The following is a 25,966-nucleotide window of genomic DNA, read 5'->3' as shown; positions in this document are numbered from 1 at the left end:
ATCCTGCACAAGGAGTGTTTACCCAAATTTTTGACATGAAACACTCTACCCAATAACATACAATACAGTAGAAGCCTTGATTTTTTTTGCCCACAGCCCTGCCCCCCTCCCCCCACCCCAAGCCTTTCATCTCAGTCAATGGCCAAGCAGGTTACGGAACTAAAGCATCAGTTAGGACTAAATTTTTGGATATTTTATGTACTGGAAACATAGAGATAATTGTGACCTGCTTTAATAATTTGTGTGTGGCCCATTTCACATAAGAGTAGTAGCTGGTTACAGATAACATGGATTTTGTTTTATTACTGTTATAGCCCGAAGTATTCAAATATTAATAAAATGGAAATATTGTTCAATATCTAAAGTACTGAGCTACTGTATTAGTTAACTGCCTAAAATTCCCCTATATTCTTTTCCTAATCCAGTAAACTCATTTTGCTTCTAGACATGCATATGCCATAAATCTAGCATCTCTAATACATTACTGTATTCAGATGTTATTTGTTCCTAATAAACAGTGATCATTTTCAGGGTCCATAAACTGAATTTGAACTGAATATTTCACATGTTTATCTTTACTCTAAAATGGAGCTTGTGAAAATGTAGTTTAAAACAGATAACACTGCCGAAAGGTAAACTGGATTCACCTGGGATGATGAGTACACATATCTTGGGTAAAATGAGCTAATAAAGACTTAATGACCACAGTGATTGTCCATGTATTTCTCTGTGGATAAGTAGTGTTCCCTCTTCCATAGCAGAAGCTGATTTGCTCCGACATTGGAAGTCTTGAGCTGGAAAAAGATTGCTTCCAGTGTCACCAGAGAGAAGTCTTATTGTAGATTAGGGTATTTAGGTGGAGACAGGACAGAAACCCATAATTTTTTATGGTTGATAAATAAGGAAATTTTCTCATTTATTTCTGTTTCAGATAGGTTTCAAATATTGTAATTCAAATGGAATATTTGGAATAAATATTCAGAATTTCGTTTTATTAAGTATGGGTAGCATTGGGTAGGTTATTACTGTCTAATACTATAAATATATCCATATTAATATTTTATTAATACTGTAAAGCTAGCTACAAAGTAACCTGTCATGAATCACAGATGACCTTGCCTTCAGTTTATCATGCTTTGTTTTGTCCTGATTGTGACACTGATGAGGGACGTCTTAATCTATCAGACAAGGGACAGACTCTTTACTTGGGCAGGGTAAAGCAAAGGCATATGACTAGAGTAGAATGCAAGAGGGAGTTGCTTGCTGGCTATAATTTTGTTGTCATTTCGAGTATTGTGATCATTTCATTGATGTGACAGTGCTGGGCTTTACATATAATCCCTTAGCCTGTGCTCACTTTCAGTCTTATTCATTCCCTGTCATTCATATTGATTAGATGAGATCTGGCTGACAAATATATATAAGAACAACAGACTATTCAGTTATTGTATCAAGATGAGATGAATGAATTATATTGTATTCTTCCCAAAATGTAGGTTATAAATAATTCTTTAAATAACTAGGCTGTAAGATGAGCAAGCGCATTTTCATAACTATATATTCCCCCACTGATGCTCCATACAAATTATGTGTTTAATTGATGTCACATTGCATTACAAGTTATAAAGTGCCATCAGCAGGAAATTCCTTCTGTTTAGTTTTTCATTAAGTCTTTGTCTGGATAGGAGCCAAAGCCAGATGTGACACCAAGGTTTTACCATTTTCTTAAGCTAAAATGGAATGACTTTTCTTTCATTTCTTCAAATAGGTTGTTATCGATGCTTTTAGATTGATCAATGCTAATATGATGGTGTTAGGACACGAGCCGAGGCAAACAACTTCCAATCTTGGTCATCTGAACAAGCCATCTATCCAGGTAAATATATCCATCATAAATTAACATTTCCGTTTATATGGTTAAAATGAACAGTTCTTGAGATATTTACTGAAGAAGAAAATTGGACCTTTTGCATTTTAAAAGGTCTGGTTTATGTCATATCAACCATAATCTTTAAGAATGTCCTTTATAAATTTTGTTTTGCGTGGCCATACACATGCATTATCTTAAAGGGAACAGCTTGTGCGAGGCCTGTACAGTACCTTCCGGGTTGCTGCATGTGCACAAAGCTTACAAAGAACATCGCTCTTGCATATATTGTGTTAATAACAATCGGGCCTGGCCATTTCAGATTAAGAATTCCTGTAACACTATTTTTATCTGACTTTTTGATTTGCAAACCCTAATTAAGTACTGCAATGAAAAAGTCTATTGATGCTATTATAGTATCAAGCAAGAAGATTGTAGAGGATCTTGGCTTATGGTTTTAAGTTGTACTTTTATTGAAGTCTATACAACTATCAAAGATAATGAGCAGAAAATGTGCTAGGGGTTTTGACTGGGCATAGACAAGTCCATACATGCATGTTTCAGGAGAATAGTTCCCTGACCCTTTTATGACTGTGCTATAATGACCTCTCTTGTTAATTTCATGACATTGTTCCAAATCATTACAACAGCAATGGTATCCTGTAGATACAGAAGGAAGTCAATATACAAGTAGAGCATTTTTATGCCTTTTGAAACACATTTAATTGCACCTGTAACCTAAGAAGGAATGTGCATGCCCCTTTGTGTTCCAAGAAAAATAATTTTAAGAAAAAATGTTTCAAAAGTATCCCCAGTTCAAAGATTTCTCTAAGTCCAGGAGACATTAATTTTAGGTAAAAGGATTTGATATGGACTTGTTTTGGTAATACTGGAAGTACAATGTGTTGAGTAATCATGATTAGATTTTGTGGAGAACCTGTTTATTCAGACTGAAAGTTGTAGTTTTATTAAGTCTAAGCCTGTTGTCTGTTCTTTGTTGATTTGTTGTAAAACTGAGCAGCAATGAGGCCAGGAAAATAAAATGAAAAATTCCAATCAGCACTTATAAAGAAGAACATTATAAAAGTTGGCATTGGCTAGTGGACATATAAACTAATTAGGCTACATCTATCTCCCTCTCTAATAATGTAGAGGAACAGTGTTATTGTTAGATGGAGTCTTAATTGGTACCTCTTAATCAAATTCAAAAATAATGACTAACTTTTTTTGCTTCTGATTTTAAAATGTGTACACTGGCTGCTATAGCACTGACACAACTCATATTAAAGTCATAACTGACATCATTTTTGACTGACGGGTAAACTATTCCTCCGTGACCTGTTTGCTGCCTTTGGCACTGTTGACCACGCCCCCCCTCCAGCGCTCAGTTATCCAGCTGTCTGCAATTGCCCTCACCTGGTTCCATTTCTATCAATCCCATCACAGCCAGAGAATCACCTGCATTGATTCTCTTTCTCTTACTGCACATTCCTCAGGAGCCCCCCTCAGTGATCAGCCTCTCCTGTTGCTCATCAGTAGTGGATGAGTAGAAATTTTCTGCAACTAAATAGTGAGAAAATCAAAATCATTGTCTTTTCCCCACCACCAACTCTGCCCCTTATTCACCAGCTCCATCCTTCTTCCTAGCCCCCGTCTGGCTGTTGGCAACCTTAGCATCCTATTTGTCCCTGAACTGAGTTTCCAACCCGTAACTTCTCAATGACCAAGACTGACTACTTCACCCCCATAACATTGCTTGCTTCTGCCTCAGCTCATTTGCTGTGGGAATGCCCATCCATGCCTTTGTTACTTCCAGACTCAATTGTTCCAATGCTACCTGGCTGTCCTCCCACTTTGCACCCTCTGTAAACTTGAGTGCATCTGCTGCCCAAATCCGAACTCGCACTAGGACTTATTCACTCACCACATCTCTGCCCACTGACTAATATTGGTTCCTGGTCTGACAATGCCTTGATTTAATAAAAAAACTCTCATCCTTGTCTTCAGATCCTCCCATGGCTGCTCTCTACCCTATCTTTGTAACCTCCTGCAGCCCTACGACCTTCTCGGATTTCTGTGTTTTTATTTATTCACCATTGGTGACAATGGCTTCAGCTTAAGCTTGGAATTCCCTCTATAAACATCTTTGCCTCTATACTTCTCTCCTTTTAAGATGCTCCTTAAAATCCGGCCTGGTTCCCACTTGAATTATCAACCTGACATCTGTCATACTTCCGCTTCATCTTACTCTTCATCTCTTTATTCATCCAGAGAATTCTGGCTTTGTTCTACTTTTCCCCCTCATGGAAATGTACCTGAACTATCTCCTTTTTAAAGGCAAGTCATTGTTCAATTACAGATTTGTCTGCCAATCTTTGATTCCAATTTACTTGGGCCAGATTCATTCTCATCCCATTGAAATTAGCCCTCCCCCAATTAATTATCTTTATCTGGATTGCTTTTTGTCCTTTGCCATAGCTAATCTAAACCTTATGATACTGTGATCAACGTTTCTCTATTGACACTTGAATCACTTGACCCACCTCATTCCCTAGAATCGGATCCATTAATGCTACCTTCCTTGTTGGACAGGAAACACTGATGTAGAATATTCTCCTGAACACACTTTAGAAACTCTTCTGCATCTCTACGCTTAATACTACTGCTATCCCAGTCTGTATTAGGTTAATTGAAGTCTCCCATTATAACTATTCTATAGTTTTGCACCCCTCTATAATTTCCTTGCAATTTTGTTCCTTTGTATCTTTCTCACTAGTTGGAGGCCTATAGAATACACCCAGTAGTTTTTTAGTACCTGTATTGTCTCATAGCTGTAACCAAATAGATTCTGTCCTTGACCCCTCTGGATAATTTTTCTTCAGCACAGTAATATTCTCCTTAATCAACAATGCCACTTCTCTTAGTTTCTTTCCTTCCCTATCTTTCCGTTCAGGAATATTTAGTACCTTCATGAAGATTTTGCCCTTTTTTGAACCAGGTCTCCATTATTGCCACAACATTATAATTGTGCTTTGCTACTCTGCCTGCAGCTGACCAGCATTATTTACCAAACTCCATGTGTTCACATACATGCACTGAAAATCCCTATGGATGAATAAAGATGTAAAGGAACAATTGAGAGTTAGTGAAACATACACTAAGTACATAGACAGCAGATGAGTGCATGATAAGAGAGGACACAGTGGTTAGGAGATAAGTAAAAAAAAGTTAGGAAAGCAAGGAGGAACTATGAAATTAAATTATCAAGGAACATAAAACAAAATAGTAAAATATTTTACAGGCACATCAATAAAAAAGGGTGGGAGGTATAGGAATAAGACCATTAAGGGATAGGCAGGATGATACCACAGCAAGCGATAAAGAGCTGGCAGAAATATTAATTAATTATTTCCCTTCAATATTTATTAGGGGGAAAGAACAAAAAATGACTTTGAATAATGACATGAGCAATGAGATAATTGCAAGTGCATTTAACTTTTTAAAAGGGGATGTATTGAATAAACTAAGCAGACTCAAGGAGGTTAAAGCCCATGGTCCGGATGAATTACATCCACGCATTTTAAAAAAAATCTAGGGAAGAGTAAACAGTAATCCATTAGGAAATTCAGAAGAAACTAGTGTGGTGAGAATGTGGAACACAAGGAGTGGTTGAATAATATAGCATAATTGTGAATACTATAGATGCATTTAAGGGAAAGGAAGACAAACATCTGAGGGAGAGGGGAATTGGGTTACAGTGTTGGATATAGATGAGGAAAGATGGAAGGATGCTCAAGTGGAGCATAAATGTCTCATGGACTGGCAGGGCTGCATGTCCTGTTCCCATGCTGTAATATCCTAAGTAATCTCATGTAATACTTTAGAACTTATTACCTTCCCTCTTAGTCTGACCCCACTTCATACATTACTGTTTCCAACTTTAGTGCTTTCTGTCCTAATTTTGTGCACCTTGGTTTTTCCTCTCGAATGATACCTCCTGATACCCCTGCCAAGTTAGTTTAAACCCTCCCCAACGGTACAAGGAAACTGTCCTATAAGGATTAGTCCTGGCTTTGTTCAAGTGCAACCTGTCTGGCCTGTAAAGGTCTGATCTCCCTTGCATCCAGTCTCAATGCCCTTGGAATCCTAAAGCCCTCCCTCCAGCACCCACCCCTCCAGCCTGCATTCATCTGCTCAATTCTCATTCATGCGTGGGTCTGGGAGTAATCTGGATATTTCTACCTCTGAGGCTCTGATTCCTGGTTTCTTTCCTAGCTTTGAATTCTGCCTGCAGAGCCTATTCCTTTTTCTACCTATGTCCTTGATGATGAAATGGATCATGACCTCTGGCTGTTCAGCTTCCCCTCAGTCCTTTGCAGCTCAATGACATCCTTGACCCAGGTATGAGGGAAGCAACATGCCATCCTGGATTCATGCCTGTGGCCACAGCAATGCCAGTCTGGTGTCCCAACTATACAATCCCCCATCACTATTAATTGTAAATAAAATTCTAATCAGCTTAAAATTCCTACCTAGGTATTCTCTGTGTAACTTCTGCATATAATACATATTAACAAATTAGTTCCTCCAAAAATTACGCTTTAATTCCTCTTAAAAGCCTAAACTTTTCTATGTATAACATTGATCATTGATAAAATTGAAGTATATGAGTCTTTGCACCCCTGGACCATAATTTCTTAATTCTGTACAGGTTGAGTTGTATTTCAGCGCAGCATTTGAGTAGAAATGTCATTTCATAAAGGAGAAACATCCATGTTCAATTCAAAAACTATTTTTTGTTCATACTATACAGCTGAAAGCATTATTGTCCTTAAGACAATTAGGTTTTTTGGTCCACTTAGTAGACTTGATGTTGCTTGCCTTCTGTAATAAATTTAAATTTTGTGTTTTTTATTACACAACTGGGGAAAAAAGTAGGGAGGAGGTTCTTGGATGAGTACAGGAGGGAATTGCTGTAACCGGGACAAAATATCAAAAAAAAGCACTGATTTTTTTTCCCCCCACAGGTGTTTTAGCAAATTTACTTGTGACATTTGGAGTATTTTTTTAAATTCCTAATTTTAATTAACTTTAAAAAAAAATTACACGTCTTTATTTACAGATGGCTTGCTAGTGTTGTCAGTGTCAATATTTTGACCTAGTTCCTGGTTCTGCAATTGTAGCAATTTAAGTTGGAAGATAGATGTAGACAGCTGTGCTACTTTATTTTTAAACTAAGGGCTACGTGTCAATTATAAGTTCCAGTCACAAAAATAAAATATAATGCATTTTAGATTCCTGAATTAATTTCATTTCAATAAAAATTGTATGAGCATATTGCTCCTCTTTTCCTCAACACCTTCTCAGTAGTTTTCTTCCCTCAGATTTTTGTAGGCTGCACACATTTTACACCTAGGAACACTCTGCTTTCAAAGCATTTTTAAAAAAATCTCATGAAATGAATGAACAATTTTCTCAGTGCTTCTGAGACTAGCTGCTGCGAAGATGGTTATTTTTCATCTTTTGTATTGGAGCTAATGGTGGAATAATGGATTTAATTTACCCCACTTTATTGAGCTCCTCTCCTTTACCCCATTGCTGTGGGAAAACACAAAGCTGAGATTGGATGCTTTGTGTAACAAAGGAAAATTAGTGAGCAAGTTTCCAAAAGCACCCAAATCAATATCTAACATGGATTCAGAGGAATTATGAAGATGGGATGTGGTTAGGTGAGTTGGAGTTTATCCTAAAATAAAATCAACATATTTTTCATGTTAAACCTTTGTAGTCAAGGTTCTTCTTAAATCTTTCTGTTATATACATTAATGAGTGGAGGAGATTGAACCTTTCTTTCAAATGTGCTTGTGAGTGAATTTCACTTCGATGATTATTTTCAAATCTGGTCATAATTGACTGTTATGTTGTAAATTTGATGTGAGAAACCCATTGTTTATGCTTATTTGTACAGCAAATTATTGCCAATTGCATCTTCTGTCAATCTTATTTTCAGCGAATAAATTGAAATAACCAGATTGTGCAGGTTAGACCAGTCATGTTGATGTGCCCGTTTCTATTGATCAGTGATGATTTTTGTACTTTTTTTAGGCTTTGATTCATGGGTTAAACAGACATTACTACTCTATCACCATCAATTACCGGAAGAATGAACTTGAGCAAAAGGCAAGATTAATTTTTAATCTTAATTTTTGATTTACAATTGTTCATTTGATTTACAATTTGCGTGCCATAGTCCATTTAATGCATCATATCTTAAGATTGTTAAAAAGTTAACCATGGATCACCCTTAAACACACTTCACATTTTCCATAAACGATCTAAGTTTGCCATTATATAGCAGCTGCAACATAATATAACACAACCGTAATAGTTGTCATAAGGTGGGCAGACTTAATACATTGTCATTGCCCTGACCAACTCTGAGTTGATTAGCATTAGTGAAGCAGCCCAGTGGTATAATGGAGGAAAAATTTCACGCAAAACAACAACTGTTATGCTGTATGTGAAACATTGTAATCATATAAAATTATACAATGAGATAAAACGGAAGGAGGCTATTTAGGCAACCATGCCTGTGCTAGGTATTACTATAATGGCCCTATCCAATTAATCCCACTCCTCTGCTTTTATGCCGTAGCCCTGTAAAATGTTCCTTTCCCGTATTTGTCCAATCCTGTTTTGAATCTATCAGCGAGAAAGATGCACGGCAGGTTTATTTACAGTAAAGTCCCGCCATTTGCGGGGGTTACATTTCCGTGATATCATGAAATTGCGAAGGGGGAACATGTTTTTGAATGGGATTCAATTAGATAGGTTCCAGCCATGCGAGGGCACTACGGGACTCACCAGCAAAACATTTGGTGCAGTACCTGTGTAGGTTAGATGGGGGAGCCTTCTGAGCATCAGTGAAGATTTAAAATTGAACCGAGATGTTATCGTAGCTCTGGACCCAGCAATTCTGACATTTCCAGGTTAGTCCTTTCGTTTAGGGTGCCGATATGGCCAATCTTTTGGTGTGTGGAACTGTTGGAATCCCAACGTGCATATTGACCAGTGAATGCAGGCTCTAGGCTCAATTCTCGCAAGCATCTTTGTTGAGTTCCATGAGAAACACATCTTCAATGGAGTGACACCCAACCCCCACCCCTTGCATGGTTCTGATATGTAGATGATATGTTTGCTATATTTGAATCCGCAGCTGCATATAAGAATTTCCTTACACGCCTTAATGGACTTTGTCTTGCGCTCAAATTTGCCATTGAAGTGGAGCAGTCAAATGAGCTCTCTTTCCTTGATGTGCCAGTTGGGAAATCTGCTAGGGGATTCCCTACTATCATCCACCACAAGCCTACCTTCTCTAGTCAATATATGCGTCAAGATCCCTACAGTTCTCCGCACTATAAGATTGGTCTTATTGGCAACCTCATAAATAGGACCCGAGCCATTTGCTCATTGTGCAAGCTTGATGCTAAAATAGGGTGCATCACAGTTATCCTGTGAGATAATGGCTCCCCTGATCAGATCATTGCTTGCTTTATATTGCGCAAACTCAATGACTCGGCCTAAGGCTGCCACTTTTGATCCTAAAAAGATTCTAGTCTACCTCAGATTACCCTGGAAGGTAAGGTATCTCAAAAATTTAAGCAACAGAGGAAGCTAGCCGTTTCATGCTGCTGTAATGCAGTAGCAATACAAATGGAGGCTGCCATCAAGCCAAAAAGACAATCACACAAATGAAATAGCATGCCCCTATGGCTGTTTACAATGGGCAAGTTACAGACTGTATCCAACCAGTCCGTGCTTGCAAAACTCAAAAAATAGCGGGGGATTTTCCCCTCGTTGGTGGGGGGGCGCGGCAGGCGGGTCTGGGAGTGGCTGCGAAATGGTCCATTACCCACTATTGGGCACTGACTGCGATTTCATGCTGGCTGGCCAACTAATGGCCAGCTAACGTGAAATGCGCACTGGGAGCCACAGAGCTGCCGGGGTGGGGGCAGGAGGAGTGCAAGCACTGAAGCTTGCGCATGCACAGGGGTGCGCTTACTGAAAGTTTCCTGAAGGCACAGAGCTGCCTCAGGGAGCTGAAGGTTTAAAAAAATTAAAAATAAAGATTTTAAAAACAAGGAAAACATGTCCCCACATGTTACTCTGTCACATGAACAGGGATGTGTGAAAAATGGGTTGAAGTTTTTTTTATTGCTTTTTCAGTCATTGTTGGAAACCTCATCCCGCCCATGGATGAGGTTTCACAAAAAAATGCAAAGGTCTCCTAGCCTATTTGTCCGCCCGCCAACCACAAGGTTGGACGGGCAGCAAAAAATTCAATTTATTTAATTGATTAATGAGCTTTAGAGCCCTCGTAATTGTCGGGCATGCTGCCGATTCTCTCTCGCACCCACTAACTGAAATATGAGTATGCGATGGTGTCGGGATGCTCACCTGATATCATCGTGTGCTATTTCATGCTTGGGTATGCGCCTGCACACCAAGCTGAAAATCCTGCCCATAGTGTCCAGCATTAGATGTGATTCCGCGAGTGCACAACATCTGCTAAATAACCGTGAGTGAGCAAAGAATTATGCTGACAACCAATTTAAGATTATCAGTTGGGCTTACAGTGTGGTGCATTTGATGTATTGGAAGCTACATGTAATAATACACCTGCTCTTCACAGACAGAGCATGTACACACATCGGCCTGAATTTTTCAGTCGGCGGGCAGGCTTGGCAGGCGCAGGCGGAGGTGGTCACGGAGTCGACCGTGATTGGTTCCTTGCTGCCATTTTACGTGGACGGGCCAATTAAGACACAGGGCTTCCTTGGGGAGATTGAAGAGCTTTGGAAATAAATAAATAAATGGTATAAAAATTTAATTAAACTGTGTCACATGAGATGGGCCATGTTTTATATTTCAGAGAAATTTTTTATTGAACTCAGAAGCTTTAGAAACCTGATTCCGCTCGTGGATGAGGATTCCTAAAAATCATAAAGGCTGCTTGGCCTTTTGTCTGCCCACCAATCATAAGATTGGACAGGCAGCGTAAAGTTGACCTTAAATTAGTTTCTTAAAAGGCCTTTTCAATATCGGTGGGCCCACAGCCTACTCCGCGCGCCCACTGAACGAAACATCGTGAGACAGCGCGATGACATCGGGACGCACGCCCAACATCATCGTACATCATTTTCGCACCGGCGTGTTGGGCTCGCCCCTGCACACCGACTGAAATTCAGGCCATTGTCTGTTTCAGCTGAACAAAATTGGTGACAGCCATTCTGTAGTTCATTCCCCAGGGCAATGCTTGACCAATCAGAGTCAACCTGCCTGGTTTGAATTTATTTGGCAGTTAACTGGTGCATTCTCCATGGCAATGCCACTATCAATCGGAGTCCACTTGTCAACTAATCAGCACTCTTTTTTCATGAAGTATAAATTGATGTTACTTTTACATTTGGTATTCTTGCGAATTGTCCTGATGAGTGCAAGATGAAAAGTTTTGACGTCTTTTTTCAGCAATATTCAAGTTCTGTGCTTCTAAACGACTATTAATATGGAAAACATTTTTTCTGTTACTCACTTGCATTTTGATTTTCATTCCTTTCTCAGTAACTTTCTTTAATCTATAATTTTTGAGGGTTTAATTTATTTTTGTTATGTGGATGAGCTGTATACTTGGAAATCTGTTTTTGATTATTTTTTATGATTCTTGACTTCAATAACTCCCTACAAGGTTTGGTGTTAAGATCTGCAATTATCATAGTTTTTTTTTTCTTTTAGAAGTAGGTAAAGAATAGTTGAAAAACAAAGTGTTCTTTTGAACCTAGATCACTGTGATTGTATTGATTAATCCCCACAATAACTTAAGGGCATAGCCCTCTTGCCTTTATGATAAAAATGCAAACATTCTAGGTCGATGCTCTATGTGAGCTTTTGAGACACTCAGAATTTAATAGAGAAAGATCAATGACCAAGATCTCCATGTCATCCGCTGGAGCAAGTGTGAAAAGATTGGTGCAACCTGACACAACTGGCATAACCTAATCATCACTTCTTTATTTACTTCATAATCTCTGTTGAGTCCTGCATCATTGGGTTTGACTTGTCACCTTGGTTTCTTGTTTTTAAAAAAGCTGGAATAATCTAACTTTGGTACAGGATTTAAAAAACGGTCAGCTAGGCATCTGACACACAACCTGTTAACATACTTAAGAGTCCAAATCAAATGTAAAAAATTCATGTAAGTGAATTTGCCATGGAACATGCTTTCTCCTACCTATTATTGCAACCTATCCAGTTAAGCTTAGTTCACATCTGCATGTTGGTAAAGGACATTTACTAAGGGTAAGGTTAGGGCTAGCGTCATCCAAAGTTCTGAATTAAAATTGTGCATTACAGATACAGCAATTGGATGTGGATCTTATTTTTCTTTAAAAGCTGTGGAGTAGCTGAGAAAGGCAAAGAGGATAATTCAGCAGTCACAGAATATCTTTGTGACTTTGGCCAGTATACTCAGAACGTTACAAACATGGTAGAAGTCAGACTGGAGGGAATTTAATAAGCAGCTTCATAAGAGATTGGCATGGAGCTTGAAGATGACAATTGGTTCAAGAATCTTATGGGGAAAAGGGTGATTAAAAATGGGCAGCAGTTGGGTAATGATTGTAGCTTTGAGGGGGAAAGGGTGGTACATTAGTTAGGGCACATTTGACAATGTTAGCAAACACAGGCCTAGGAAAAGTTGTTTTGCACTTTGCCAGCCTTAATAGCCCAATTATTGATACATGAATACAATATTAGTACATTAATATTTTAAGATCTCTAAGGAGTAACATTCTTAATGAAGAAAGTTGCAAAGGGATGTAACTGAAATCATTTACCCTGTTGCTTACGTGTTTAGGACGAGCCTGCCTGTTAGGACATTGGTTTATGAGGTCATCTGGAGCTGAGCGCATAGAAATCCAACCCCTCACTTGACAGTTCTATGTCTCCATTTTTTTATCCATTTACGGGATGTGGGCTTCGCTGGCTGGCCCAGCATTTATTGCCCATCCCTAGTCATCCTTGAGAAGGTAGTGGTGAGCTGCCTTCTTCAACCGCTGCGGTCCATGTGGTGTAGGTACACCCACAGTGCTGTTAGAGAGTTCCAGGATTTTGTCCCAGCGACAGTGAAGGAACGGCGATATATTTCCAAGTCAGGGTGGTGAGTTACTTGGAGAGGAACCGCCAGGTGGTGGTGTTCCCATCTATCTGCTGCCCTTGTCCTTCTATATGATAGTGGTCATGGATTTGGAAAGTGCTGCAGAAGGAGCCTTGGTGAATTCCTGCAGTGCATCTTGTAGATGGTACACATTGCTGCTACTGTGCGCCGGTGGTGGAGGGAGTGAATGTTTTTGGATGGGGTGCCACACGAGCGGACTGCTTTGTCCTGGACAGCATCAAGCTTCTTGAGTGTTGCGGGAGCTGCACTCATCCAGACAAGTGGAGAGTATTCCATCACACTCCTGACTTGTGCCTTGTAGGTGGTGGACAAGCTTTGGGAGTCAGGAGGTGAGTCACTACTTGCAGGATACCTAGCCTCTGACCTGCTCTTGCAGCCACAATATTTATATGGCTAGTCCAATTCAGTTTCTGATCAATAGTAACCCCCAGAATGTTGTTGATGGGGATTCAGTGATGGTAATGTCATTGAACATCAAGGGGTGATGGTTGGATTTTATCTTGTTGGAGATGGTCATTGCCTGACACTTGTGTATCGTGAGCCCAAGCCTGGATATTGTCCAGGTCTTGCTGCATCTAATCATGGACTGCTTCAGTATCTGAGGAATCGTGAATGCTGCTGATGATTGTGCAATCGTCAACAAACATCCCCACTTCTGACCTTATGATAGAAGGAAGGTCCTTGATGAAGCAGCTGAAGATGTTGGGCTGAGGGCACTACCTTGAGGAACTCCTGCATTGATGTCCTGGAGCTGAGATGACTGACCTTCAACAACCACAACCATCTTCCTTTGTGCTAGGTTGACTCCAACCAGTGGAGAGTTTTCCTCCTGATTCCCATTGACTCCAGTTTTGCTAGGGCTTCTTGATGCCACACTGTCAAATGCTGCCTTGATGACAAGGGCAGTTACTCTCACCTCACCTCGGGAGTTCAGCTCTTTTGTCCATGTTTGAACCAAGGTTGTAATGGGGTCAGGAGCTGAGTGGCCCTGGTGGAACCCAAACTGGTTGTCAGCGAGCAGGTGATTGCTAAGCAGGTGATTGGTAGCACTGTTGATGACCTCTTCCATTACTTTACTGATGATTGAGAGTAGACTGATGGGGCGGTAATTGGTGGGTTGGATTTGTCCTGCTTTGTGTAGAGGATGTACCTGGGCAATTTTCCTAATAGCCATTGAGCAGCAATCTGGATTAATGTGAAAACCCTCACTCTAGTGTTAAATAAATGGGTCTGCCAATCTCATGCTACTAGATTATCTTGTAACCTATTCAACCTCAAAGAGTTCTCATTTTCTTCCCTGCCCCCAAGAATGCATTCTATCCAGGAAGATCGTCATGAGACAACTAATGGCCAATTGACAATTTACGAAGCAGATGACAGTAATTCCTTCCATACAGCATGCTGAACACTACAGCATGCCTTTATATGTGTAATTGTTTTGCCCCCATTTCTGACAGCAGCTTTGACTACATACTCTATCAATGTTGATTTCATCCATTGGAGGTCCAGAGTTTACTCATCACCAACTGTTTAATCCAGCGACAGGTTAATAAGTGATTCTAATTTTGAAGAATTCTATCCTGAGTGAGCTGCTCAGTTATATAATTGTGGATTTGAATTGGCACTCTTGCTGAACGAGTAGAGATCCATATTGAATAAATGAGCTCAACGATAAACCGGAAATTACGTTGAACAATCTATTTTTACTTAGTTCTGTTGAAGAGTCATACGGACTCGAAACGTTAACTGTGTTCCTCTCCGCAGACACTGCCAGACCTGCTGAGCTTTTCCAGGTATTTTTATTTTTGTTTTGAACAATATAATGTTTGAAATACAATTTGAATAAACACCTGAAAAAGGAATAAGTTCAAGATTCAGCTTTGCAGAGATAATTTATATAGTTGTGGCAGTGTATGCTTTGAGCTTAACTAGTTTTAGAGTGACATTTAGCAAAGCTATGAAGATGCATATAAGTTTGGTCTACTGACCATCTACCTCTCCCTAATTCTCTCAATGAATTCTAGTTGTTTGTCATTTCTGCACAGCTCCAAAAAGTTTTGAAATGTATTGTTGATTCCATGTTATGTACTGTGAGAGGTATATTCTATTGAATTGACATCTGTGAATGGAGACAATTGATTCATTGATTGCTTCTTCTGGAGACAAAACATGTGGATAAATACATGGAGGAAATATTTCTAGGGCTGTGAACAAAGAGCAGGGGAGTAGGACTAATTGGTAGTTCTTCCAAAAAATTGACAAAGGCACAATTGACTGATGCTGTATGATTCTGTATGATTCTGTAAGATCATGGAACAACATCTAACTAAATGGGCAGAAGGCATTCTTGATATTAATTTTTGGAAGGTAACAATTCTCCTGAAAAAGTTGAGTTCCATGTGAAGAGAGCTCTTTGAAGAGGTAGCCTACACATTCTCATTATCTTTCAAGCTCAAATAAATTCCAAGTTCACAACACAACCATTGTGAACACTCTCCACATGGAAAAACAAAGATATAAATATAGATTTGCCTCAAATCACAAGTAATATGGCTTCAGATGAAAGTTGAGGTAGGAAATAGAAAATCTATTTTATTTCTAGATCTGATGGTCTTTCTCTTGTTTCTATCGCGCATCATCGAATGCAAATAATCCAAATGTTCCCTTCATTCCTTGCATGCATCAAGAACCATAGAGCTTTTGATGCCTTTTTCTCCTGACTCTTTTGGAGGATGGGAAAAATGATTTCAGCCAGCAGCTGGTCCCTTGTGCCCTCTTGATTAATTTAGGAATTATGTCATTGCTTTAGTAACTGTTTACAACTAGTTAATGTACGTGTTTTGTGTTAGGGTGAGAATGCCTTCCAATGCTACTTTTACCAAAGCTTGTGAAAACATTTTGAGTGGCTCATGCGTGTGTTTTATAGCACAGTATTACCTTGGACATTATGGAGAAGTTTCACCATTTCAAACTTCATAACTAAGCCTCTAAAAGTGGGAGTAGAAAATATGCCTTTGGCAGTAACAGGAGAATACCTATGCTAGTTAGCCAGGAGTGTTTTCTGTAAGAGTGGGTTCTTACTTAAAGGATGGTGCTGTGCTGAGAGCATTCTCTTTTGTTGTGAACCCAGCTGTGATTCCCCTTGGACAAGCCTGATCCAAGGGTGGAACCCAGCTTAATAGATCCTAACTTTTGTTTATTTGTTTAGATACATGGAGCGTAGCTACTGAACAGAGTCACAGGATTCAGCTGATATTCTTTTAACAAAAGAATAAAACATTTATTCAACAAGAAAAGATGAACTATATTACAATACCCCTTCACCCACAATTATAGTTTTACAGATATATACAGATTTATAAGGATAACCCAAGTTATAAAAGCTATTTTATACTCTAATGTTCACAGTAAGTACACAATCCATGTAACACAATTGGCAAACTGCAGTCAGGCACACCACACTCTGAAACAAAGTGACAGATGCCACCTCATCCAGATGCCATGGATCTCTCATCAACTCCCCCAAGACGCTTGTCACACTGTGAGCTAACCAGTCTCACTGAAGTCGGTTTTTCACACGAGGGTTTCCAATCTCCACTCTCAAAGAATTCGCTTTGGAACCTTCTCCCAAACTAATGTTCTCTCACAGACATCTTCTGCGAGGGTTCACCTCCAGGGTTCTGATTCTGATGTTCCTTTGCCCTAGGTCACCGCATGCATTCAAGCTGTCTTCCATGCACTCTCTCTCAAATGCTCAGCTATCAACAGTACCATTGCTTTGTATGGTGGGGGGTGATGGTGTAGTAGTAGAGACCCAGGGTAATGCTCTGGGGACCCGGGTTCGAATCCCACCACGGGATAAAAAAAAATCTGGAATTAAAAATCTAATGATGACCATGAAACTATTGTCGATTGTTATAAAACCCATCTGGTTCACTAATGTACTTTAGGAAATCTGTTGTCCTTACATGGTCTGGCCTACACGTGACTCCAGATCCACAGACCTCTGAAATGGCCTAGCAAGCCATTCAGTTGTAACAAACCGCTACAAAGTCACAAAAAAGGAATGAAATCGGATGGCATGAAATGGCATCGACCTAGGCACCTGAAACGACAATGGCAACCTTGGCCCTGCAAAGTCCTGCTTACTAACAATTCCTCCACTCTGGTGCCAAAATTGGGAGAGTTGTCTCAGCCTGACAGATCGTACCTTACAGATAATGTCCCAGACACCACCATCAGCATGTCCTGTCCCAACGGCAGGAGAGGCCCAGCAGAGGTGGCAGCACAGCGGTATAGATTCAGGAGGGTGTTGCCCTTGGGAGTCCTCAACATCTGCTCCGGACCCCATGAAGTCTCATGACAACAGGTCAAACATGGGCAAGGAAACCACCTGCTGATTACCACGTACCGTCCTCCCTCAGCTAATAATCAGTGCTCCTTCACGTTGAATACCACTCGGAGAAAGCACTGAGGGTGGCAAGGATGCAGAATGTACTCTGGGTGGGGGACTTCAATGTCCATCACCAAGAATAGCTCAGTAGCCCCACTACTGAACGAGCTGGCAAAGTCCTAAAGGACGTAGCTGCTAGACTGGGTCTGCAGCAAGTGGTGAGGGAAACAACGAAGGAAAAACATACTTGACCTCATCCTCACCAACCTACCTGCCGCAGATGCATCTGTCCATTACAGTATCAGTAAGAGTGACCACTGCACAGTTGTTGTGGAGACGAAGTCCCAGCTTCACTTTGTGTTGTGTGGCACTACCACTGTGCTAAATGGGATAGATTTCGAACAGATCTAGCAACTCAAGACTGAGCATCCATGAGGCGCTGCGCTGTGGGCCATCAGCAGCAGCAGAATTGTACTCGAGCACAATCTGTAACCTCATGGCACAGCATATCCCCCACTCTACCATTACCACCAAGCCAGTGGATCAACACTGGTTCAATGAAGAGTGCAGGAGGGCATGTCAGGAGCAGCACCAGACATACCTAAAAATGCAGTGTCAACCTGGTGAAGCTATAACTCAGGACTACTTACATGCCAAACAGCATAAGCAGCAGGTGATAGACAAGGTTAAGCGATCCCCCAACCAATGGATCAGATCTAAGCTCTGTAGTCCTGCCACATCCACTCGTGAATGAGGTGGAATATTAAAGAACTCACTGGAGAAGGTGGCTCCACAAATTTTGAGTTCAGTTTGTAGACTGCTGCCAAACAGAGGCCATCTAGAAGGGACAGATAGCCAGTCCCAAGCTAAAGAAAAGACCTCAAAATCTGGTGGGGTGAAACAGGAGAAAGTCCCAAGCAGACCTTCTAGCCAAAGGGAGGACAGGAATCTGGAAAAGGTCCTGTTAATGAAGTTAAGAGTGAGAGGCAGAAAGAAATGCTCCAAGCTTCAGATTTAAAGAGACAAAAGCTGCAGAAAGCAGATTAAAAGCGAGAATAGCTTGCAAAAGGCAAGAAGGACCAAAAAGATGGCTGAAGGTCTGTAACTCTTTGCTATGGGCATTAAAAAAAATACATTCGTGGGATGTGGACTTTGCTGGCTGGGTCAGCATTTATTGCCCAGCCGTATAGGCCAGCTCAGTTGGTAGCACTCACCTCTGAAGCACAAGGTTCCAGGTTTGAGACCCACTCCAGGCCTTTAACACAACAATCAAGGCTGATGCTCCATTGCAGTATTAAGGGAGCATTGCATGGTTGGATGTGCCATTTTTGGAATGAGAATTTAAACAGAGATCCCACCTTCCTGCGTGGGTGGATATGAAAGATCCCTTGGAACTATTTCAAAGAGTGGGGGAATTATTCCCAGTATTGTGGCCAATATTTATCGCTTGATCAAATCACAAAAACAAATAATCTGATCATTATCACATTGCTGTTTCTAGGAGTTTGCTGAGTGCAAATTAGCTGCCCTGTTTCCTACATAACAGTGGCTACACATCAAAAAGCACTTCATTGGCTGCAAAATGCTTTGAAATGTTCGATGGTCATGAAAAGCCCTACATAAATGCAGTAGGGAGGCGGTGGCATAGTGATACTGGACTAGTATTCCAGAGACCCAGAGTAATGCTCTGGGGACCCGAGTTAGAATCTCACCTCAGCAGATGGTGAAATTTGAATTCAATAAAAATCTGGAATTGAAAGTGATGATGACCACGAAACCATTGGCAATTGTCATAAAAACCCATCTGGTTCACCAATGTCCTTTAGGGAAGGAAATCTGCTGTCCTCATCTGGTCTACATATGATTCCAGATCCACAGCAATGTGGTTGACTCTTAAATGCCCTCTGAAAAAGGCAGTTAGGGATGGGCAATAAATGCTGGCCTAGCCAGCAAAGCCCACATGAACGACTTAAAAAAAAATCTTTATTTTTTCTGTAACTTTTTCTACATTTTAACTCATTGAATATGGAAATGCATTTTGAAAATTAAAATTGGGTTTGTATTATGTAGCAATACCAGAACTACAGTTATTTAAAATATCAAAACTACAATTACACAGTTCTCACTAACATTTTCATCAGTTTCCATGAGAAACGGGTTTTCGATGGAGTGACTCCTAACCTTGCATATTTCTGGTACATAAAGGATACGTTCGCTATCTGCAGCTGCATGTAAGAATTTTTTTTACACAACTTTAATGCATTTCACCCTGCACTCAAATTTACCTTTGAAATGGAACAGTCTGAAAAGCTCCTTTTCATCGACATACTAGCTGAGAAATCCACTAATGAGTTCTCTACTGTTGTCTACCATAAGCCAACCTTCACTGCTCAATATACATGTTGGGATTTCTACAGCTCCACGTGCTATAAGATTGGCCTCATTTGCAATCTTGTAAATAGGGCCTGAGCCATTTGCTCATTGTGCAAGCTTGATGCATGGGACACATCAAAGCTTTCCTACAGGATAATAGCTATCCAGATCAGATCATTGCTTGCTGTATATCGCGCACACTCCCAAATGGGCCTAAGCTTGCCACTTTCAAACCTGAAAAGTGGCCGTTCTACTTCAAATTATCCTGGAAGGGTAAGGTATCTCAAAAATTTGAGCAATAGGTGAAGCTAGTCGTTTCACACTGATACTATGCAGTAGCAACACAGTGGTATTTTCCACTAATATAGGAAGCTACTGTAAGGCATTCTACCTATCTCAAATGAGTAATGAGGTATGTGAATTTCAGTGCTGGTGCGAAACCAGGTACATTTTGGTCCCAACTACTGGCAGATAGTATGAAACAGCAAGTCCCTTCAGCTGCTCGCAAAAAGTAGAATACTGGCCGTATTCGACCAACCCATGCTTGCAGGTCTCAGAACATAATGTCTAATGTTAGATGCGATTCTGCAATTGAACAGCACTTGCTGACCATTCTCGATTGTGCTAGCAGTGTGCAATGTGGCTCACTTATGCTAACTCGAAGCTACATGTATTCATATGCATGGACCTATCCTCTACAGACGAAAAGAATATTTTTAAAAATTCATTTATGGGATGTGGGCATCACTGGCTAGGCCAGCATTTATTGCCGATCCCTAATTGCCCTTGAGAAGGTGGTGGTGAGCTGCCTTCTTGAACCACTGCAGTCCATGTAGTGTGGGTACACCCACAGCGCTGGTTGGGAGGGAGTTCCAGGATTTTGGTCCAGTGACAGTGAAGGAATGTGATATATTTCCAAGTCAGGATGGTGAGTGGCTTGGAGGGGAACTTCCAGGTGATGGTGTTCCTATGTATCTGCTGACCTTATCCTTCTAGATGGTAGCAGTCGTGGGTTTGGAAGATGCTGTCTAAGGAACCTTGGTGAGCTCCTGCAGTGCATCTTGTCAAAGGTACACATTGGTGCCCTGTGCATCGGTGGTGGAAGGAATGAATGTTTGTGGATGGGGTGCCAATCAAGCAGGCTGCTTTGTCCTGGTTGGTGTCAAGCTTCTTGAGTACTGTTGGAGCTGCACTCATCCAGGCAAGTGGGGAGTATTCCATCATACTCCTGACTTGTGCCTTGTAGATGGTGGACAACCACTGGGGAGTCAGGAGGCGAGTTACTCACCATAGGATTCCTAACCTTTGACCTGCTCTTGTAGCCACTGTGTTCAGTTCAGTTCTCATCAATGGTAACCCCTACGATGTTGATAGTGGGGGATTCAGCAATGGTAATGCCATTGAATGGCAACCGGCGATGGTTAGATTCTCTCTTGTTGGAGATAGTCATTGCCTGGTACTTGTGTGGTGCAGATATTACTTGCCAACTTGTCAGCCCAGAGCTGGATATTGTCCAGATCTTGCTACATTTGGACATGGACTGCTTCAGTATCTGAGGAGTCACGAATAGTGCTGAACATTGTGCAATCCTCAGCAAACATCCCCATTTCTAACCTTATGATGGAAGGAATATTGATTGATTGATGATGCAGCTGAAGATGGTTGGGCCTAGGACACCATCCTGAGGAACTCCTGCAATGATGTCCTAGAATTGAGACGATTGACCTCCAGCAACCACAACCATCTTCCTTTATGCTAGGTGTGACTCCAACCACTGTAGACTTTACCCCTGATTCCCATTGATTCCACCTTTGCTAAGGCATCTTGATGTCACACTCAGTCAAATCCTGCCTTGATTTCAAGGGCAATCACTCTCACCTCACTTCTGGAGTTCAGCTGTTTTCTCCATGTTTGAACCAAGGCTGTAATGAGGTCCAGGCATTGCGCTTTTTGTGAATTAAACAAAAGCATGGGGGCAGTAGTTCCCTGGTGCATTCTTTGTGGCAACTCGTCACCCAATCAGAAGTAACTTGGCAACGAATCATCACCCTTTTCTCATGCAGTATAAGTTGTTGCTCCCTTTGAAATTTGGCATTCTTCCATTGGTCCAGATGACTGCAGGATGAAAAACTTCATGTCTCTCTTTTTTAGAAATGCACTTATATGCTTTTTTTTAAGCTGACAATGAACATAGAAGATTTGTAAATGCAAATATTATCATCTGAAAGGTAACCTGAAAGATTGAGTTATTGTTATTGCAATTATATCCATTGAAGTAGAAATATGGGTGAATCTCGGGGATTTACAAAGAACAAAGAAAAGTACAGCACAGGAACAGGCCCTTCGGTCCTCCAAGCCGGCGCCAATCATATTGCCTGTCAAACTAAAACATTTTGCACTTCCGGGGTCCTTATCCCTCTATTCCCATCCTATTCATGTATTTGTCAAGCTGCCTCTTAAACACCACTATCGTACGTGCTTCCACCACACCTCCTCTGACAGCAAATTCCAGACACACACTACCCTCTGTGTAAAAAAACTTGCCCCGCATATCTCCTCTAAAGTTTTCTCCTCTCACCTTAAATCTATGTTCCCTAGTAATTGACTCTTCCACCCTGAGAAAAAGCTTCTATCTACTCTGTCCATGCCACTCAAAATTTTGTAAACTTCTATCAAGTCGCCCCTCAATCTCCGTCGCTCTAGTGAGAACAATCTGAGTTTCTCCAACCTCTCCTCATAGCTAATAACCTCCAGACCAGGCAGCATCCTGGTAAACCTCCTCTGCACCCTCTTCAATGCCTCCATATCCATCTGGTAATGTGGCGACCAGAATTGCACACAATATTCCAAGTGTGGCCTAACCAAGCTGCAGCATGACTTCCCAGCTTCTATACTCAATACCCCTGCCGATGAAGGCAAGCATGCCATATGCCTTCCTGACTACCTTATCCACCTGCGTTGCCACTTTCAGTGATCTGTGGACCTGTACACCCAGATCCCTCTGCCCGTCGATGCATTTAAGGGTTCTGTCTTAATAAGGTCCTTCCTTAGGTGTATTGAATTTATGTATAAGGAACAGCAGACCTAAATTAAGGCAGAATGCACTTCTGAAATACAATCTTCGTTGATTTAACTCAAATTAATATATGAACATCACCAACTTAATGCTCACTAAGTAAAAAAAGCTCTTTCAGACATACAACTCAGACATTAATCACTGAGATTAATGGGGCGCAATCTCTTACAAATGGCTATGCTCCTTATGATGTAGGTTAAGGGCATTGTGATGTGTTGGAGTACCATCATCTGATGCCATTGTACCAGCCTGCCACAGGTTAGAATTTTAAATGTCACTTCTGCTGGATTTTCAAATGATTATTAATTTTTAAGATTTTAAGTAATGTTGAAATCCTGTTGTTAAACAAGTAGATATTTATCTTGGGCTCTTTTCTACACTGCAGATGTTGTTGAACTTGCATAAGAAAAGTTGGATGGAGGGCCTGACACTTCAGGACTACAGTGAGCATTGTAAACTTAATGAAACTGTTGTCAAAGAAATGCTGGAATTGGCCAAGAACTACAACAAGGTAAATAAGAGCTATAATCCCAGACAACTGTAACTGCTCTGCAATGGTAAAACTATTGCAGGTCAAAAATTGTTTTATGCCATGCTTCTATTTTTTTTAAACCCTATAGTAAATTACTTTAAGTGTTCAGCTAAGACAATGATGAATTTTGTAAACTTTAATATTTATTTACTTTACAGGCTGTAGAGGAGGAGGATAAAATGACACCAGAACAACTAGCAATTAAAAATGTTGGGAAACAAGTAAGTATGGAATGTCTGAATAACCTAGAGTATGCTTTTCTCATAATCAGTTTAATCATAGATGAACCGATGACCAGGATGAATTAAGTTTATGTATAATCCTAAATTAATTTGGAAACACCATGACTAAGTATATAAATCTGTATGGTGTTATTCACAACCAAAATGGGATTTGGAGTATGAGTTCAATCATTAGCTTTGAGCTTAGTTCGTACTTTACCTCAGGTACCCTTTGGGGTGTTTTCAGCAAAGAGGGAGGACATTTAACCCAACAAATCTGTTCCAGCTGTTTGCAAAAGCAATCAAATTGTCCTGCATTCTCCCTAATAACCCTTCTTCCAATGTTTATTTGCTTTTTTCTCAATAGATGCAGAAGTCTTTGTCTCAATCACTCCCTGTGAATAAAGCATGTCATGCTCTAACAAATGTCTACATAATAAAAGTTCTCCTAACATCTAACATCATGCTCTTGAATTGACTACCTCCCATCACTCAGATACATTCATAACGCAGCCAAACAGGTTGATTTTCAAGCTGCAAATCCTTCCAACCCACACCAATGGCAGGTGGTAAGAGTGGGAGAGATTCCTGGTCAGCAATGTGATTGATGGAAAGAAAGTTGGAGCCTCTACCATCACTATCCAAAGTTCCATACTACAACATGCATGTAAAAGTGCATGTTGCCACAGTAACTCAGACTCCCTGAGTGATCTGTGACACCATCCTCACCATCACTCACTTGTCAATCAGAGGGAATAGTATTTCCTTATTTACTTCATTAACACCATTCATATTTTACAAATAAAGTTGTGCTAATTTCATCTTGGGCTTACCCTTTGACTCTTGCTTCAATGCTTGCCCTTTCAACGAATTATGTTGTCAAACCTTTAGTTCAGTATCTTTCCATTTAACCCATTCTTAGTTTTTTCCCCCCCCAAAATATGTTACCTGATGCTTCTTTCCATTAACTTTCATTTTGCACCTGTCTGCTCATTCTAGTAACCTGTGTTGCTTTTATGGAATGTGAACATTGCTGGCAAAGCCAGCATTTGTTAGCTGTCCCTAATTGCCCTTCAGAAGATGGTGGTGAGTGTTGTATGTTCAGTTCAGTAGGCCTCATGAAGAGGTTCTGAATCTTGCATGGTTTAATATCAAGTGTTTATGGATAACGCATAACTATGTACATATATAAAGGGTATAGCCCAAGCCATTAGCTAACTTCATGCTTGCTTCCACACAGGTCTTTGCCCAATCCACAAGTGTCTCTAGTCTCAGGTTATGTGGGCGATAATGTTTCCCAGTCCCACATTAACCCTTGCTATGCTAGATAGCCTTATACTACACCTCTTTAATGTCCAACGTATTGCAATACAATTGTGCTACCCCTTCTCCCCACCACCACCGCCCCCCACCCAATCCTCTCAAATCTCTGACTTTATAAATTCAGGTGGCCTGGAGGCTTTACAATTCTTCCAGATCTCATTTTGGTCACATCTGGAGGAGTGGGTTGGTTCTATTGATTTGGGCAACCTTTGTTGATTTGGAGTTTGAGTTGTTGGCAGTGTTTCTGGCGCTTGGCTGTCGTCTTCTGGTATGCTTTTTCCGCTCCTTGGAATTGAGCTTCTCTTTCTCAATTCCCCATCGGCTCTGCTCGGAGGCCACCGGCCTGTCCCGTTTTTTCAGGAGAGAATGGTCTGGTCCTTTTGGTTTGAAAATGGTTTTGGTGGGGTGTACTGTAATCTTTCTGAAGTTGACGTTTCAAAAATGGAACATTCCTTTCCACTTGTTTCAGAATTTCACCCAACTATTTGTTTACTTTCTTTTTCAATTCTTTTCCAAGCTTATGAATGTTTTCATTCAGCTCAGCAACTACCTTGGTGAGTTTGGTTGTCTTTATTTCAGAGTTATCTGCGGAACCCTTATACAAGCTTAACAACTTCACCGGGGCATTGGGCATTCCGTTCCTTTTGGAGTCTTTCTTCCATTGTCACTGATTGCTCTTTAGACTCTTTCAATTCATTTTTTTAGACCCTTTAACTGTTTCTTAGAATTTTCCCTATCTGCTTTCAAAGTCTGGATTTGCTCTTCCATACTGTGTATATCATCCTTCATGTTGTTCAGATTGGATCGAAGTTCAAGAATTTAATCAATTTTGGTTGTTAATTCTGCATTCAAGCAGCTGCTCTGATTCATCAGAAATTCCTTCTCACCATTCAACCTTTCTATCCCTTTCAAAGCCTCCTTGTACCTTTGTGACACCTCAGACATTTG

General features: G+C 40.6%; 1 protein-coding gene across 2 annotated transcripts in view; it reads left to right on the top strand.

The window, feature by feature from the left end:
- Nucleotides 1-25,966, top strand: part of psmd14 (proteasome 26S subunit, non-ATPase 14) — a 124,297-nt gene that overhangs the window by 89,921 nt on the left and 8,410 nt on the right. For both annotated transcript variants that reach the window (XM_041201278.1, XM_041201277.1), the window contains exons 7-10: nt 1,769-1,876; nt 7,973-8,047; nt 23,328-23,453; nt 23,633-23,695. In XM_041201278.1, coding sequence (XP_041057212.1) covers nt 1,769-1,876; nt 7,973-8,047; nt 23,328-23,453; nt 23,633-23,695 — 372 coding nt within the window. The remainder of the gene's footprint in view (nt 1-1,768; nt 1,877-7,972; nt 8,048-23,327; nt 23,454-23,632; nt 23,696-25,966) is intronic.

Source organism: Carcharodon carcharias, chromosome 12 (genome assembly GCF_017639515.1).
Source record: "Carcharodon carcharias isolate sCarCar2 chromosome 12, sCarCar2.pri, whole genome shotgun sequence".
In the NCBI taxonomy this organism is placed as follows: Eukaryota; Metazoa; Chordata; class Chondrichthyes; order Lamniformes; family Lamnidae; genus Carcharodon; species Carcharodon carcharias.
The sequence above is the reverse complement of the archived record's forward strand: the minus strand, read 5'-3'. Positions and strand labels throughout refer to the sequence as shown.